Below are 18,042 nucleotides of genomic sequence, written 5' to 3'. Positions count from 1 at the left end.
GTTTCTCTACAAATAAATTATTGTTTTTCATTCAGCTACAGGCACTTTTTATATTTAGAATGAGCAACAGAGAAAAGTAATGCTATTTGTTGTAGGAATAAAATGAAATATTACTTATGGACGTCTTCATGTCCAGTCCTACAACTAACAAGTGTTATTTGGGCAAATGTTAAAAACAAACAAACAAACAAAAAATAAACATTTTTACATCTCTGATATTTACATTTAATTTGTTCCATTGTTACAGAGAAAGTTAAATATACATTTTTTTGGTACTTATTATTAAAAATTTGATAGTTTGTCATTTGACCAAAATGAATGATAATTTAACATATGATAAGAGGTATTTAGTTTGATCACGCCTGTCTTGTAACCATAGACTGTACAGCTTGTAACCCAGTATTCACGACACAAGAGTAAACAACAACTTTACGGTAGTAAACATGGCTTCCCACTTCAGCGGAGTCTTGCAGCTAACAGATCTCGATGATTTTATCACTCCTTCTCAGGTCGGTCACTGAAATAATGTGAAATTAAGTCGTGTATTGGATTAATTACAAGTGGGTGAAACAGTAATTATGAACAATTCACCGGTCGTGACATTTAGGGAACAATTGACGGATTAATTATGGCGATGTAGCAGCTAGCACACGATTAGGCTTTTCGTAGAGAGAAACTTCTCATAAAATATAGGAACATTGAGTATTGGCTGAAGCTCATCACGAGTCGATGATTACTTTTTGATTTGTAACAAGTTGTAAAGTTTTACTTTTTTAAAACTATGGCGTAATTACGTCACTAGTCCATGCCGTAACCTGTGTAAAGACAAATTAAATCACTGAAATAAAACACTTTCAAAGACTAAATTAAATCAATCGTATTGGCTGACATATTCAGACATTTTTAAACACACTAAATGTCAGTTATAGGCAAATAAAGACAAACTATATTTTAGCTAGTTCTTTAGAAGAAGAAGAAAATATTTCTATAGTGCCTCTCAAGATAAAAATCAGGAGGCGCTTCACAAAAACAAAACATGTAAAAATATAAAAACGAATTTAGAAAATGGTTAAAAATATATTTAAAATGTGCAAGAAATAGACACTAGTGATTAAAAAACAAAATGTTAAGAAAGAGAGAGAGAGAGTGAGTAGGAAAGAGGGAAATCAGTGGATCCTGAGGAAGGTGGAATAGGTGGGGAGAGCAGAATAAAGAGAGAGTGGTGAAGAAGGTCATACCAAAGCCAGCTTGAACAAGTGTGTTTTCAGCTGCTTTTTAAATGAGACCACTGAGTCCACTGATCTCAGACTCAGGGGGAGAGAGTTCCAGAGTCTGGGGGCCACAGGATGTGCTGAAGAGGGAGCAGATAGAGGAGGAAGAGCAGAGGCCCCAGCACAGAACCTTGTGGGACACCATGGGTAAGAGAGGTGGTGGAGGACCTAAACTTGGAGACGGCCACAGAAAAGGAGCGCTCAGAAAGATAAGAGGAGAACCACTCCAGAGCAGATCCTGATAGGCCGACCCAGTCTCTCAGCCTCTCCAGTAGCAGGTGATGGTCAACAGTGTCAAAGGCTGCAGTCAGGTCCAGCAGGACCAGGACAGAACAGTCCCCTGCATCACTGTGAGTCAGAAGGTCATTAGAGACCCTAAGAAGAGCTGTTTCAGTAGAATGAGCTCTACGAAAACCTGACTGAAAGCTATCATAGATGTTATGTTCATCAAGAGCAGCTGTGAATTGTTTAGCCACAACCTTTTCCAAGATCTTGGAGATGAACGGAAGTTTAGAGATGGGTCTGAAGCTGCTATGGAGAGAGGGGTCAAGACTCGGTTTTTTAAGAAGCGGATGGATTACAGCATTCTTAAAGTAAGCAGGGACCTGACCAGAAACCAGAGAAGCATTATTTATAGAGCGCACGCTGGGACCGATGGACTGAAAAGCAATTTTAAACAAAGATGAGGGTAAGATGACGAGGGGGCATGCAGAGGTCTTCATAGAGTTAACTAGTTTGGTTAACTCAGGCAAAGAAACAGGAGCAAAGCTATCTAGGATGATGGGCCTGGTTGGAGTCGGGAGAGGCAGCGGTAAGGCTGAAGGAGAGATGCTAGATCTAACCTTATTGACTTTGTCCACAAAGAAAGACAGAAAGTTCTCACAGTCTGCAACAGAGTGGATGGAGGCTGTAGGAGAGGCAGGAGAGACAATGCTGCTGATGGTGTTAAACAGCACCTTGGGGTTCCCTTTGTTTTTATTAAACAATTGAAAAATTGAGGACACTCTCAGTATGAAGTAATGAAATTTTTCTTAGACCCAAATGAATCAGTAATGTTTTGTTTTTTCTTATGAAAACAGATAATTTTGTGTAAATTTTACAGTTTTTCAGATTATTCTCCCCATGCAATAGTGCTTAGTCATATTTCTCAGATGCTTTTGGATGTGATGATTGATCTCATTTACAATAGCGGTTTACACATTGGTGTGTTTTCCAGGAATGTGTTAAACCAGTCAAAGTAGAGAAGAAACAGGGTAAATCTGTGGCCAAAATCCAAATAGAAGATGACGGCAGCTATGTGCAGGTCAACCAGGTGGGTATCCTTGCTCAGTCTTTAATCAGTTTGAGAATTATTAAACCAAGTTTGAATGAACACACCCTGTGTTTACAGGATGGTGGGAAGCAGAAGCTGGAGAAGGCCAAGATCACACTGAACGACTGTCTGGCCTGCAGTGGCTGTATCACCTCGGCTGAGAGTGTCCTCATCACTCAGCAGAGCCACGAGGAGCTTTTAAAAGTGCTGCGCAACAACAAGGTAGACGTGTGTCTCTGAGCTTGTTCATTTTTGTTTTGCAAGTTTTGCATTCCGTCTAACCTTAATACAATAAGTGTTGTGATTATTTAGATTAACGAAGCAGAAAAGAAGATTGTAGTTGTGTCGGTGTCGCCTCAGTCCAGAGCCTCCCTGGCAGCTCACTACAACCTCAGCAGCAGTGAGGCAGGCAGGAGGCTCACAGCTTACCTCAAAAACCTGGGTGTGGACCTTTTCTGTTTTTATATCATGCAACACCTAAGCAGATAATCTGAAGATTATTCCTGGGGGTGCTTTTGGCAGGGGTTCATTGCGTGTTTGACACCAGCTTCAGTCGGACCTTCAGTCTGTTGGAGAGTCAGAGGGAGTTTGTGGAGCGTTTCCATCGGAAGGAGCAGGACAGCAAGGCCGTTCCCATGCTGACGTCTGCATGTCCAGGTGTACAGCAAAAACATAGCCTCATGAACACTGAACAGAACGCCAGAGCTGCCAGTGCTCCACAGATCGTCATCATAACCAGGATTCTCCTCCTCTCTGTTGTTCAGGTTGGATCTGCTATGCTGAGAAGACACACGGAGACTACATTCTTCCATACATCAGTACCACTCGCTCCCCGCAGCAGGTGATGGGCTCCCTGGTTAAAGGATATTTCGCAAAACAACAGGTGTGATTTGGATTTGGGTTTAATATAAAAATGTTTGTGTTTGTTATGAAAACAGCAGCTGATCCATATGTTATGTGTGTTATAAGGGCCTGAGTCCACAGCAGATCTACCACGTGTGTGTGATGCCCTGCTTTGACAAGAAACTCGAAGCCTCTCGCTCCGACTTCTACATGAGCGACGCAGAGACCCGAGAAGTGGACTGTGTCATCACATCAGGAGAGGTTCAGAGGATGATGGAGGAGGAAAATGTGTCCCTCTCGGATGTTGAGCCTGCAGCTCTGGATACAATGTCAGTTTTAGGGCCATTTGGCTTCATTTTTAGACACATTTTCACAGTAAGCAGTTTAAAATGTTTGTGTATTTCATGCAGGTTCAGCAGCGTGTGTGGGGATGAGTTTCTGAGCCATGCTGGGAGTGGCTCTGGAGGTTACCTCCATCATGTGTTCACCCATGCTGCTAAACAGTTGTTTGGAGAGGAGGTGAAGGAGCTCACCTATAAAACGCTCAGGTGAGTTTACATTCACTGGACGTATGGATAAATAAACGTAAGAATTTCTGCAGCTTATTTGTTTTTTTTTGACCAAACAGGAATAAAGACTTCCAGGAGGTGAGACTAGAGAAGGACGGAAACGTCCTCCTCTGTTTTGCCTTGACCTATGGTTTCCGCAACATTCAGAACCTGGTGCAGAAACTCAAGAGAGGAAAGTGTCCCTACCACTTTGTAGAAGTCATGGCCTGTCCGTCAGGTAAAGTGACAGGGTATCTGCAGGTTTAAGGGAGCCAAATTTAAGACTTTTTAAGGCCACTTTGACCAAATTTAAGCAATTATTTAAAATTAAATTTAAGCTATAATTTCCTGCTATTGCCTGGAACCGGTGCTAACCACGTCGCGAACGGATACCCCGAGTGAACGATGAAGATCCGTAATGGGTTTGCTGATCACTGAATGCTCAAAGGAAGAGCTACAAGAATGTCACAAAGGATCGGTATTTGGCAAACAAGTTTAAATATGAAATATTCTCTTTGGCATATTTTTCTGTTTTCTGAGCCTTTTATGTTATTTTCATTTAGTTTTTTGACTATTGGTTGATTATTAGTCTTTGAACCTTCATATACAAGGTATCCACGGGTCCTTAAAAAGTCTTAAATTTGCTTTTCTAATTTTAAGGCCCTAAAAATCCTTACAAATGACAAATAATCCTTATATAAAGTTTCGAAAGGTCTTAAATTACCAAAGACCCAATAAACAAGATTCTTTTATTTCTATAAAATTTTCTTGAATTTCTAGCTAGTGTTCAGCTTTTTTTGTGTATGATGCTGGCGTAAGCGGAACCGTACACATTCAGTTGGCTGTGAAATGGGGCTTTTTTTAAATGAGCACATTAGCTTATTAAGCTAGTGGGAGCTTGTGCCATGGGGAAGTGCAAGTTTAATGATGGCTAATCCCACGTTTGCAACGTGGTTAGCACCGGTTCCAGGCAATAGCTGGAAATTATTGCTTAAATTTAATTTTTAAAATAGCTTAAATTTGGTCAAAGTGACCTTAAAAAAGGTCTTAAAAAGTCTTACATTTGGCCCCCTTAAACCTGCAGATACCCTGATATAACACCACAGTCTAAAGTGTCTGTTTATAATAATCAGCCTCTCAGTTTATAAGGCGAAGGCCGGAGCATCATGGGCTGCAGGTGTGCCTCTTGTAGATGTTTGCTGATCATCCCTTGTTCTCCTCCAGGTTGTCTAAACGGTGGAGGTCAGGTGAAACCCTCAGCTGGTCAGAACCAAAAGGAGCTTCTTCAGAAGGTGGAGGAGCTCTACAGGGCAGACCGCCCCCTGGTGCCAGAAAGTGACCCTCGTGTGGCTGACCTGTACCACAGCTGGCTGAACAGTTTGGGAGAAGACGGTGCGAAAGAGCTGCTGCACACGCAGTACCACACGGTGGAGAAGATGACCAACGGGCTCACCATGAAGTGGTGATTAGTCTTTGTTTGCAGGTGTTGTAAATCTGGACATCTGTCTCTTCAGAGACGAGTTGTTTGACTTATGTGATGTCCTTTAAATGACCTTCTCCTGTGTGCCTGATAAACCCTGTGATTTATGATTATTAGTAAATAATTCTTGTCTGTGTGCTGCCTGTTACTAAGGAACAGACACATTAATTTTCTATTTAAGGATCGATGTAAATACACTCTAAAAAATAAAAACCTCATTTAACTACAACTGTGTGTTGTGTAATCCGTTTTAAAGAGCAACATCAGATTATACAATCAGAATGTTTATTGTTCATTAATGTACAGTTTGGGAGTTAACTTTGGTGAAAAGCAGACATTTACATTAAGACTTATGCATTCTTATTACATAAAGTAAATACTCGTTTCAAAATTGGTAATGAAAGTAAACCGTAAGTTTTACATGTTAGGTCAGAAACGAGGTGTGTATTTGAAAACCAAAAAAAGTGTATCCATTCTGAAACGCTTAAGAAAACGAGTTACCCAAAAAAATTCCTACATAACTCGGAAAACCAACAATAATTATATTTGTTCCCTAAATAAACATTATTCAAATACCCGTGCCAGCTTCATCCTGTCAGTTCCACTGATTACCAGCCTTGTGCCATTAAGCTATAGCTAAGAGAGCAGCGCTAAGAAGGAAATGTTTTAGGAGTTTGTTCGGTCGCTAACACACCGGTGTGGTGTCAAAATAAAAGCCTCATCTATGTCCTAGAGGTCGTACCAGACGACTTAAGTTCCACGATGTGAGCGGTGTATGATCGGATAGGAACACGAATGGAAGAAGAGACACACTAGTGTCTTTGTGCAGACGTTGTTTAGATCATCCTTTAAGGCAGAGGTTCCCCTTACTTGTGTCAAACACAACTCCTACCCACATGCACTCAATAAAAGTGATTTATCACAAACTTTATACAGACATAAAGAGTAAAAGTTCTTGTACAGAGGTATGTTATTGAGATTCTAGAAATGTAATTTTTACAAATTTAATCTGGGTAACCTCAACCTCAGCAGACAAAGCTGTGGGGACGCCCTGCTATCCTGGGGGATCATGAACCCGAGGTTAGGAACCACTGCTGAGACAAATACTTCATACAGCAATCTTTATGTGAAGCATTTACCTAAAAGGGCCATATTAAGCTAAACTCACCTTTTATGTCCTTTTGTGGGTCTCTACATCCTCTATAAACACTCGAAACGTCAAATTTTTTTTGGAATTGTATGCCTAAAGTAACCTGTTAAACCAAAAAAAATCCCTGTTTGTTAATAGAACCACCTCCCATGTGCAAGAGAGAGCCACAGCTGGAGGAGCGGAAGCTCCACAACAAGCCTCTCCTGGATATCAGAGCTTCTCAGCTCAAAGCAGCATGAGTGGGGGTTTGGGTGGGTGTGGCAACCTCCAGCTTGTTTACTTAACTCGGGAGTCGGCAACCCGCGGCTCTGGAGACGCATGCGGCTCTTCCATCCATCTGATGCGGCTCTCTGTGCTTGTAAAATAATGACTGGATATTTAAATAAAATGCTTTATATTTTACTGCATAAATTTTACATCTGTATGCTAATTCTAAATGTAAAGATTGTCTGCGTAAACCTGAACAGTTCCAACCCAGTCTGACTGTGAGACCGGGTTGACGGGTCACGCTTGTGCGTAATCATATGCGCTTCTGAGCTGACGAGGATGTGAGATTCTGGGATTCTCCTCAGACAGGCTCATGGATGCGACGCCACATTGGAGACGGGAACAAGCGCTATTCAGCCAAAGTTTCATAATCAGGGAACATTTACTAAGTGACAAGTCTCTCTGAGAGACCGGGTTTTGAAAACGCTCGCTTCAGTCGGAGGAATCTTCCCGCATGCGCTCTGGTTCTGCGACGCGCTCCAAGCCTCTCTCCACATCTTCAGCTCGCTGTGTACCTTATGTAGTACACGCTGACAGCGAGCTGCGCTGAGCAGTGTCCAGCTCAGATGTTCAGAAGGAAATCTTTCCTTGGGTGATTTAGCTACATCTGCGATGTGCGAAACAAATAAAATATCAGTTCATCTGCATGCGTCGGGGTAATTCTTTCTATTTTTCTCCGTCAAAATAAACGGCCAAATACGGGAACTGTCCGGTCAACACAAGCCCTGCTTTTAACTGTTTTGTTTTCTTGTGAAAAGTGTTGCAAAGAGATAAAATTTAACTTGATCAACACCAGAGCCAGGAGCACTGCGCCGTTATCTCCGTCGCTGTAAATGAGGGAAAAACAAAATTATCGGATCCTTTTCTGACCTTCCCCACCTACAAAGTTTAATTACAACAATCAAATGTGACAGAGCCTGGATTTGTATTCTGAACGGTCTAAACATGTTTTAAAAAGAAACGTATGACAAAAGTGGCACCTGCTCAGTAAAACCACCAACAGGGTGAAAAATATCAAAATATTGTAGGTAGAGACGGGCTACAACTTCTGGATCCACTTTATATAAATCGTTTTATTGATTATCGTCTTATGAAAGATAACTTTTGACGTACACGAGCGACTGGTACCGGCTGCTGTCACCTGTTGTGAGCAGCTCTCTGCTGTCTGAGGGTAGGCCCCGCCCACAACGCCGCGGCTGCTGTGGCTCCCAGTGTTTTCTTTACTGTGGGAAACGGGTAATAATGGCTCTTTGATGGGAACCGGTTGCCGACCCCTGACTTAACTCATTCACAAACAGCCCTTTCCTGATCAGAAAAGACCTTCACTGCCAGCGTTTTTCAGTGTTTTACTATTTTTTTAAGAGTCACAGAGCGTTGTGTGGTAGGATTATGTCAACGCCAAAACTACCAAAACAAAGAGTAGACTCACCTCTTAGATCAGGAAGAATCTGCGCATTTCGAGCATTATCCGTTCTTACATAATCCGTTGTTGAATTGTGATTGGCAGAAGCCTTTCCGGTTCACGCCTGACCTTTTTTTACAGCAGTGGCCCAAAACGATCTCCTAACCCCTTCTTTCCACTGCTCCTGAGATGCGGCCGACTCGCGCTGCTGACGGCTCCGGTGGAAAAGGTTCTGTTGACCACAGTAGTTCCTATCAGCAGCTATGACGTGCTGCTGCAGTAACGTGCTGCTGACGACTCCGGTGGAAAGAAGGGGTAACACATGGATTTTCTGCTTCCTGATCACGTGGTGTGTGACGTACACGGATGAAGGTCCGCTTTAGCGCTGAGATGTTTGTTCTCACAGTGCAGGAGCTCATTCCAATGCCCACACAGTAAAAAAAAAATGCAGATCACGACTTTTGTTGTCAATAGCAGTGAATGAGTTAAAGTGACAGAGCCCTGAAACGGCTCATTCTGGAAGGTACAGAAAATGTCATAAATAAAACTGCTGAGATTGCTTTATGTGAGAGGAATTTTATGCAAAGAAATTCATGAACGTGTTTGTTACAGACCATAAAACTACTATAACTTAAGAAAAAAAGTCATTATATGTCTCCTTTTAAAATGGAAACAAATGACCTGTAGAGGTGTGAACGTTGGTTAAGTATTGTAAACCCAGATTCTATGAGTCTAGTTGCAGCCCTTAACAGGGGCGGTTCTAGACCAAATTTTCCAGGGGGGCCACAGTGGGGCCAGTATTTTTTCATGGGGGCGTAAGAAAAAAAAATCATAATAAGAGACAATGAACAAGTAAACTATTACGGCGAATGCAGTAATGGTTTACTTGTGAAAGTAAAACTGGCATGTTTTTATGGTACTCAGATAACAATTCTGAATGCTTCACCGCAACACGAGACTTGAGTAAAAAAAATAATTCTAGTTGATTATTATGGTTTGTGACTTTATTTGAAGATTATATGAACTGTACATATGAAAAATAAACATTCAAACAAATAAAATATCTGCACAATACAATTTGCTTTTTGTAGTCCACACACACACACACACACACACACACACACACACACACACACACACACACACACACACACACACACACACACACACACACACACACACACACACACACGTAAGCAAAATCACTTCACCAATTGTTTAGATATACTCACGACTTTCTTTAACCTTTTACTGTGTTCCTTGTCGAGTATATTAGCCAATGTTGTATTAGCTTTCACAGCCCTCTGGTAGTCCCTCCACGCTATCATTGAATCCTTATGCCTTTCAGATTTGCATGTACTGAAAACCCCCCTCCTCTCTCAGTTACTTTTTTCCAGTTCCTAAATCCACATTGAGAGTCAAACACACTTCCTGCGCTACTTGGTGAGCTAAAATGTCTGCATGCATGACAATAAGTAGAGTCCATAGTAACAGAATATTCAACCCAAGGATGACTTTCATACCAGCTTGGCTGAAAGCTGCGTCTTCTGTCTCCTATTAATGTCACTGGAAATGCCCTCAAATGAGGCTGAGTAGGTGGGTCATCCTTGCACTTGCTGATATCTGAAAGAAAATAAATGTTAGCATGAGGATAAAAGCCATAATTAGTTAATTCAGAGTCTTATTTTATCTATTTATTAAATATAAACAACAGAAATTTTGGACCAGAGTCAGCATGCCTCAAATGCATTTTACACACAATATGAGCTGCAATCACAGAGGGGTTGTTCAACACCCACAAACCTGACGGTAGTGTACACGGTGCACATGACCGAAGATGTCCCTCTTTTTGCTCCTCACTCTCTCCCTCACAGCCTACATCTTCCTCCTCACTCTCAGGGTGGACAGCCTCTGACCTCTCTGGTTCCTCTCCAACCAACTTCTCCTTCTCTCTTTCATCCTGCTTCTCAGCTCCCTCGTGACTTTCATCCTCTCTCTGTCTACGCTGTTCTTTATTAACAGCGGTAAAAAAAAGGACAAAATGTCCATTTTTCTTTTCATGGCCGCTGATGCTTCCAGTCAGTGCTGCGAGAAAGTCATAGAAAAATGAATCCTGTGATCTAATCTCAACGTGTCTAAGGCTTAAAATGCAGAAACTTCATTTTTATTTTACAGTTAATTTTACAAAGGAACAACAAGTCAGTATTAACTGTGGATAGACTCAGTTAGGAACTTAAAAGTAAATGACAGAAACGCGCGACTACGATCAAAACACTGATGTCAGGAAAATAAACTGTATTGCTTACCTTCGTCTCTTAGCGTCTTTTCCATTTGGCGTCCTGAAGAACTTCTTCGGGTCCCATTTAAACTATTTTTAATCTTTTATTCAAAAATCCACCAGGTAAACAGTTCTGTCCACAGAGTGTGCTGCGCTTTAAAGGCTCCGTGTGAAACGCTGCAGCGCATTAGTTCCCGTCTCCGAGGCAGCGCGGGGAAAAAAAACTCCGATCTCTTCAGCACAGGGGCCATAACAGGGGCCAGGGCCGGTTCCACAGGGGCCCAGGCCCCTGTGGGCCCCTGTTTAAAACCGCCATTGGCCCTTAAGCTAGCTGCTATTGGAAGGATGACCTCAGCATCAGCCAATCATGAAGAGCTTAAATGTTCACCCACCAATGGTGAGCACCCCTTGTGGGTATATAAGTGGAGCGACTCCACTGTTCGCCTCCGATGGCTCTTAGTCCTAACAGAACCAGTGGGGCCATTGGCTTAAGGGCTGCAACTAGACTCATCGAATCTGGGGTTACAATACGTAACCAACGTTCTATTTCATCTAGTCTTAGCCCTTAAGCTAGCTGCTATTGGAATAATGCGCAGCTGGATGGGTTTACGCCACACTGGTTAGCTCAACCAATGAACACACCCTACATGTCTCCTCTTAGTGAGGGTCGCTCAGCCTCAGCCCAGGGCTTAAAAGGCTGAGGCAGCCAGAGAGAAGAGTGGGGTTCCCACTAAAATATAATCCACAAGAGGATGAAATTCATTCAAGTAGGGCTGATGTGGTGCCATAATGCTTTCACTCAGCCTGCTGAGGTCCAAGCACTGAACGAGTGATGGATCCTGATGACACATCTCGTAAATAATTACGAGTAAAGGAACAAGGGGAAGCCCATGAAGCAGCCTGACAAATGTCATTCATCGACACACCACTGTGGAGCGCCATAGAAGAGGAAATCCCTCTGGCTGAGTGAGCCCTGAGTGTCTCAGGAGGATCTCGCCCTGATGATGTGTAAGCGAGTGAAATGGCGTCACACAGCCAGTGTGAAAGACGCTGGGTCGATAGCGCTTGCCCAAGGGAAGAGTCTCTGTAGTGCACAAACAGGCTTTGTGAGCAGCAAATCCCTGAAGTGCGTGACACATATCGTGCGAGCGCGCGCACCGGGCAGAGAAGGTGGGAAGCCGCCTCCTCATCAGAATTATGGGGAGGAGGAAAAAGTCCAGCCAATGAAATTGACCTGGATTTGAAGGAAGCATTAATGTTTTTGGGCACAAAGGCTGGGTTGGGGCATAAAACAGCAGATCCGCCATCTTCCCGGATCCTGAGGCATGCGAGTTAGGTCGCTCACTCTCTTGACTGATGCCAGCACCAGCAGCAAAGGCAGTTTTGAGTGACAGGAACTTGAGTGAGACCTGGTCCAAGGGTTCAAATGGGGATTCAGATAAGCTGCGCAGAACCACCGTTAGGTCCCACTGGGGAAATAGCGGGCGGGACACAGGTCTGATCCTTCTGACACCTTTTAGAAAACGTTTTGTGAGGGGATGATTGAAAACAGATCTATCTCCAAAACCCTGATGACAGGATGAGATAGCTGCAGCATATGTTTTAATAGTGCTGAATGTGAGGCCCCTGTCTGTCAGTATCTGCAGAAACGATAGGACATCCGCCAGCTGGCAGGAGAGCGCTTGAACATTCCGCTCTGTGCACCATTTTTGGAAAGCTGCCCATTAGCAGCATAAGATGTGAAGGCGCTCGCGCACTCTGAATCGTGGCGACCACATCATGCGGCAGCCCAGAAGACTAAGCGTGACCGCTCAGCGGCCAGACCCACAGCCGTTGGCCTATTTCTGGAGGATGTTTGATTATCCCATCCGCCTGGAGAAGGGCGTCTGCCCTCCACGGGAGCCTCCACGGGGAGCCGGACACTAGCGCTTGCAGGTCCGGAAACCATGACGCGGACACGCGCCTGGGAGCCACCAGAATCACCGAGAGCTGTTCCGACCGAATTCGGTCCAGGAGACGGGGAATCAGTGGGACTGGCGGAAACGCATACAGGAGCGTCTGAGGCCAGGGCTGGTGTGAGAGGGCGTCCGCCCAGAGCGGGGGGTGGTCCCGGGGACTCAGGGAAAACCACAGGTGACACTGAGCGTTTTCGCGAGCCGCGAACAGATCCACAGAGGGTTCCCCGAACTTGATCCATATCTGTGATATCAGTGCGGGATGCAGACGCCAGTCGGAGTCGCGGGGTCCCCCTCTCGACAGGATGCCTGCTGCCACATTCAGGACCCCCGGAATGTAGGTGGCTTTGATGGACAGCAGGTGGACATGTGCCCAACACAGTAAATCGGTGGCTGCACGCAATAGTGGGAGGGATCAAACTCCCCCTTGGCGATTTATGTAGGCTGCCGTCACCTGGTTGCCTGTGTGAACTTCGACATGACGGCACTCGAGAAGGGCAGCGAAGTGTTTGATCACATTCCTCACTGTCATAAGCTCCAACACATTTATGTGCTCGTGCGTGTGGGAGGGCCAGCGATCTGCCACCGTATGGGACAAGCACGTGCCCCCCCATCCCAACAGTGATGCATCCGGAAAAACAGATACGTGTGACGTAGGACGTCCGATGGGGACCCCGTGTGAGAGGATGCAGGGATTCTCCCAGTGAGCGAGGTCCCCACCCACTGAAGAGGGAACCCTCAACATACGTCTCTTCTGATGTATCGGGTGTACCCGGAGGCAGATGAACCAACGCTGTAGGTGTCTCGTGTGCAGTAAACCTAACGGCACCACAGCGTGGGCTGCAGCCATCATGCCCAGACGTTTCATGACTAACAGGGCTCTCACGATCTTGCGGGGTTGCACTCAGGAGATCACCGTGGTGAGATCTGCTGCTCTCGCCGGAGACAAACGAGCTCTCATAGGGAGGCGTTCAGCTCCACCCTGAGAAACACAATCGACTGGGATGGAAGGACGGAGCTCTTTTCCCAGTTTATGGAAAACCCCAGGGTTGACAGATGCTCTATTAACTTCCTAGTTTGCTCTGACGCCTCATCCTTGGACCGGGCGCATAGGAGCAGATCGTCCAGGTAAAATAAAACCCTCATTTCCGCCGTGCCCAATGGCTGCAGAGCGGTCCCCAGACATTTGGAGAAGGTGCGCGGGGCTAGTGAGTAGCCGAAAGGGAGACGACTGAACTGGTATTGAACTCCCTTGAATGAAAAGCGCAGGAACTTCCGGTGTTTGGGAATTACTGGGACGTGGAAGTATGCGTCTTTCAGGTCTATTGACGTGAACCAGTCCCCGGAGTGCACGTATTCTAGGACTTGCCTCATTGTTAACATGCGGAAATGCATCACTGCTATGGAGCAGTTGAACAGGGAAAGGTCCAGAATTGGTCTAATTCCTCCCGACTTCTTCGGTACTACGAAGTAGCGGGAGTAGAAGCCTGAGAGCTCTTGTCCGCGAGGGACTTGGGAAATGGCGTCCTTGGACAGAAGTTCCCTCAGCTCCAGCTCCAGGGCCTGAGATTGTACCTGTGACGTGAACGTCGTCTCCACGATCCCGTTGAAGCGAGGAGGAGCAGACTGAAAATGGAGTGTGTGACCGCAATGAATGGTGTCCGATATCCATTTGCTCATGAGACAAAGGCGGCGCCATTCTTGCGCACGTTCCGACAGCGGACGCGTGTTCGAGGTCACGTGAATGACATCTGAGGACTGGGTTCGCGCCCTTACCGCTGTCATTCACAGCAGAGAACTGGGAGCGACCCGTGGAGGGCTGCACTCGAAAGGGGGAGTGTGAATCAGCTAGAAGAGACTGATCCGCACCGCGGAGCGTGGAGTCCAAAGATAAAGGACGAGTGGGAGCCGGACCCGTGCACGGAGACGACAAAGTGCCAGCAGATGGAGCCGCGCACTGCATGTGGTCGCGATAGCGCCATGACATCCCATCCCACCCTACGTTGTGGGGGGAGCGGGATGTGTTGGGCCTGGCTGGAAGCTAGGGCCGGTGCGCAAATGACGCGCACCCTTACAGCTGGTCGTGTAATATGACGGACTGCGTTAACATGCAGGTGTGTCGCAGTGCTTGGTGTGGGGAACATGTGTGAGGATTCTGCAGAGGACTGTAGGATTGTGCTCTCAATGCGACTTTTTGGGGTTTTATTTCAAAACCAACATCATTCACAGAGTTAACATTACAGTCAGAAGCACACACATTCCCCCAACGAGTCATTTTCGTGGTTGCTTTCGGCGAGGTTCTTGCGACTGTGACTGCCAAGACGGTGTCTGCTGGCTCTTTCGAAACCATTGGCTGCCAACTCCCTGGTCCCGCAGAGGTGGAACCGAAGCGGGAGGCTGGCTCCGTGGGGCGGGCAGAGCACCTGGGCGTCTGAAGTTTCTGCGCCGTTCATCCCATCCTCTGGAGGAACGGCCGGAGTGAGAGGCGGACCGAGGGTGGACCAGGTCTCGCACCATGGCTGACAGTTCAGCTGTCTTCTGAGCCCTCTCGATGACGCTCCTAAGATGGGGACCAAACAGAACGTCAGAGGTGATGGGGCCTTCCAGCATCTCTCTGTGCAGGTTTTCAGGAATGGAGGGCAGGGCCTTGAGCCACAAGGCCCGCTGGATAAGGGTCTGCCAGGCAGCAATGCGAAGAGAACCGGTGAGTACAGCAGCGCACAGATTGAGAATGGCATCAGCAGTTTTAGTAATGATGGTTTTCGACTCGTCAGACACTTCAAGCTCTTCCACCATTTTGGAAAATCCAAAGGCAAGAAGGGTGATGTTATTTCCTGCAACGCCAGTCTGGAAGCCGCACTGGTGTGCGCGATCGGTGAACATTTTATCTTAATGGATGAAATCATCAGTAAAGTATAAAGTATAGCAGCAAAATTTCAAACTGATCATTTTTTAATGTAAACCATGTCTGCCACAAGGTGATGAATTTGCCTTTTTTAAAACAGTTAAATATATATTTTGCTAACTTTCATATTTTTGACCATTTTCTTGAGCCAGTTGATGCTAAAATGACCCTTTACGCCGGGGACACATTGGCCGCGGAAGCGCCGCGAAAATGGGACCGCCTTCATTTGGCGCCCTTGTTAAGCTATTCTATAGACCACATGGGCTGCCGAAGCGCCGCGAATCGCCTCGCGCCGGCGCTCCAGCTCGCGCCGTGCAGCAATCATTTCGGCGTCGGCTCTATTTTTTTCGCGAGCCGTGGGTGAATCGCGTCAATTCTGGCAGGAAGTCAAACCTAGACATAAGAGGCAGGCCGGTAAAGTTAACAAAATAAAGCATTTCAAAATAAAATTACGCAATCAAATGTGTTTGTAATCTGACACTGCAGAAAAACCACACGAACACACACACACATACACACATCGAACTTGTGTGCATGTGTGACCGCGTGAAGAGGGGTGTGGTTTTGGGTGTCTTTTCACGGAGCAAACAGGACAGAGGCAGAAAGTCTGAGGCAAGCAGTTAAGATGGATGACTTTAAATTAATTATGGGAGTTGAGAAACACAAGGAGCTGTACGACTCCCGAAAAACCTGGTTATTTACGTACCCATTTCTGAAGAAACTGCTAGGATACAGCTGCAGAATTGGAGCGGGTTCCAAGAGATTCAACTGGCAGAAACATAGGTTCACACACACACACACACACACACACACACACACACACACACACACACACACACACACACACACACACACACACACACACACACACACACACACACACACACACACACACACACACACACACACGCACACGCACGCACACGCACACGCACACACACACACACACACACACGGTGTGTCCACGTTCAAGGAAAATTTATTTATAATATTATTTCACACACACACGTACGCGCGCGCGCAAAAACACTCAAACGTAGAGGAAAAAAGCTGAGAAAAGGCAGAGAGGAAATGGAGGACACCAAGTGTTTAAAAGAAAAACTACAGCTGAGCCGAGGCGCGCCTCGACTGGGGCGCGTCTGATCTGAACTGAGGAGCGGCGAGTAGCGGCCAAATTTCGTGAGCGATTCGCTTCTCGGCGCTTCGCGGCGCTTCCGCGGCCGGTGTGTCCCCGGCGTTACAGGGTTAATGAAAGGTCAATCAGACCCCCACTGCCCTCTGTGGCCAGAATACAGCATTTGCAACTTCAGAGTGCCGGGCCGCCACCTGTGAACTAAGAAAACTCAGCTGACATACCTGGAGCTGCAGTCTACTTCCAGCATGTTTTAGATTGCGAACACAACTGATTTGTTTATTTTAGTGATGAATCACTCCTGTAGACACTAATGAAGGCTGAGGAGACGTTTCAGCTGTTAGATTAATGTGTTAAAAAGATTAACGCATGGCGAGGAGATAAGTGTTACTTTTGCTTTGACCACAGATAATTAATGATGGACACTAGGGGTGCTAAGAGCAAGGAAACTGCCTTGTATCCATTTGAACTGTACTTGTCTCATTCGTCTTTGAGGACTCGTGTCGTTAGTGAAAGCAAACAGCCTGGCACTCCTTTAGCACTTGTGTTTTCTCTTCCTGAACATAATAAATCTTTATTCTCAGCTGTGTGCTGCTCACTTAGGCCCAGCTCAGCATCTCTTTAGCCTTTTTGTTCTCCGGTTCCACCAGCACAGCAAACTTCAGGTTCCTGATGGTGTACTCGTGCCCACAGAAGACCTGCAAAGAGCGAGCCACTTCTCACCACGACTACATGATTCCATCGGACAGCACTAGCTAGAAGACGTCCCAATAACTGTCTCTGGAGGCAGGGAACCGAGCACCTGGGTCAGGCTGTGATGCATCTGTTCTGCTGTACCCTCAAAAAAACGCCCACATCCACCGATAAACAGCGTATCCCCTGGCAACCAAATAAAAGAACAAGGGGGTGGTCACTTCCTCATAATAACAACAGAGTGCTCTGTAGTCTCATCATGAGCAGACCTGTGAACACAGCAGGGGCGTCGCTGCACTCGTCTTCCCACACATAGAAGCATAATTCACCAGCGGTGTGGCACGGAGTAGAGACACACTTCTTAATGGACTTAAACTGGAAATATTAAAACTAGTGTTTATAGTCAGTTTATAATCCTAACAAACAGCAACAATCTTTCTCCTGTTTGGGTTACTTTTAATTCCTGACCATCCGTGACTTTATCCATCAACCCCTCGACTCAGTCATCTCCTCCGTACAGCTTTAAAACCGGAACGCTCTTACGCAGAGCTTCGTTCCCACGGGCGTGGTCCCTATTGGGAGTAACAGCTGGAGGAAGAGCAGCAAGTCGGGTTCCTACTGCTGTCTAACCTAACGGAGCTCTTACCAGTGGTGGTGTGTGGTGAGAACAGCGATGAGAGACAAGCCTTCTCTCTTCACTATTTCCAGCAGCTGATAACGACACAATACAAACATAAATTCATGATCAATCCAGTTTGTCTAACTTAACTTTATAAAATAAAAAAGTATGTTCATTTTTGGGCCCC

General features: G+C 45.7%; 1 protein-coding gene across 1 annotated transcript; it reads left to right on the top strand.

Moving 5' to 3' along the window:
* Positions 1-395: 395 nt before the first annotated feature.
* narfl (nuclear prelamin A recognition factor-like) lies at positions 396-5,683 on the top strand. The gene is made up of 10 exons (XM_015945684.3): positions 396-509; positions 2,488-2,583; positions 2,662-2,805; positions 2,896-3,025; positions 3,106-3,240; positions 3,348-3,466; positions 3,553-3,755; positions 3,837-3,974; positions 4,055-4,212; positions 5,199-5,683. The coding sequence occupies exons 1-10, from the start codon at positions 444-446 to the stop codon at positions 5,438-5,440; spliced, it is 1,431 nt and encodes a 476-aa protein (XP_015801170.3). The 5' UTR covers positions 396-443; the 3' UTR covers positions 5,441-5,683.
* The last annotated feature ends 12,359 nt before the right edge of the window (positions 5,684-18,042 follow it).

Source organism: Nothobranchius furzeri, chromosome 12, assembly GCF_043380555.1.
Source record: "Nothobranchius furzeri strain GRZ-AD chromosome 12, NfurGRZ-RIMD1, whole genome shotgun sequence".
In the NCBI taxonomy this organism is placed as follows: Eukaryota; Metazoa; Chordata; class Actinopteri; order Cyprinodontiformes; family Nothobranchiidae; genus Nothobranchius; species Nothobranchius furzeri.
Note: the sequence above shows the minus strand (reverse complement) of the source record. Positions and strands in the feature narration are given on the sequence as shown.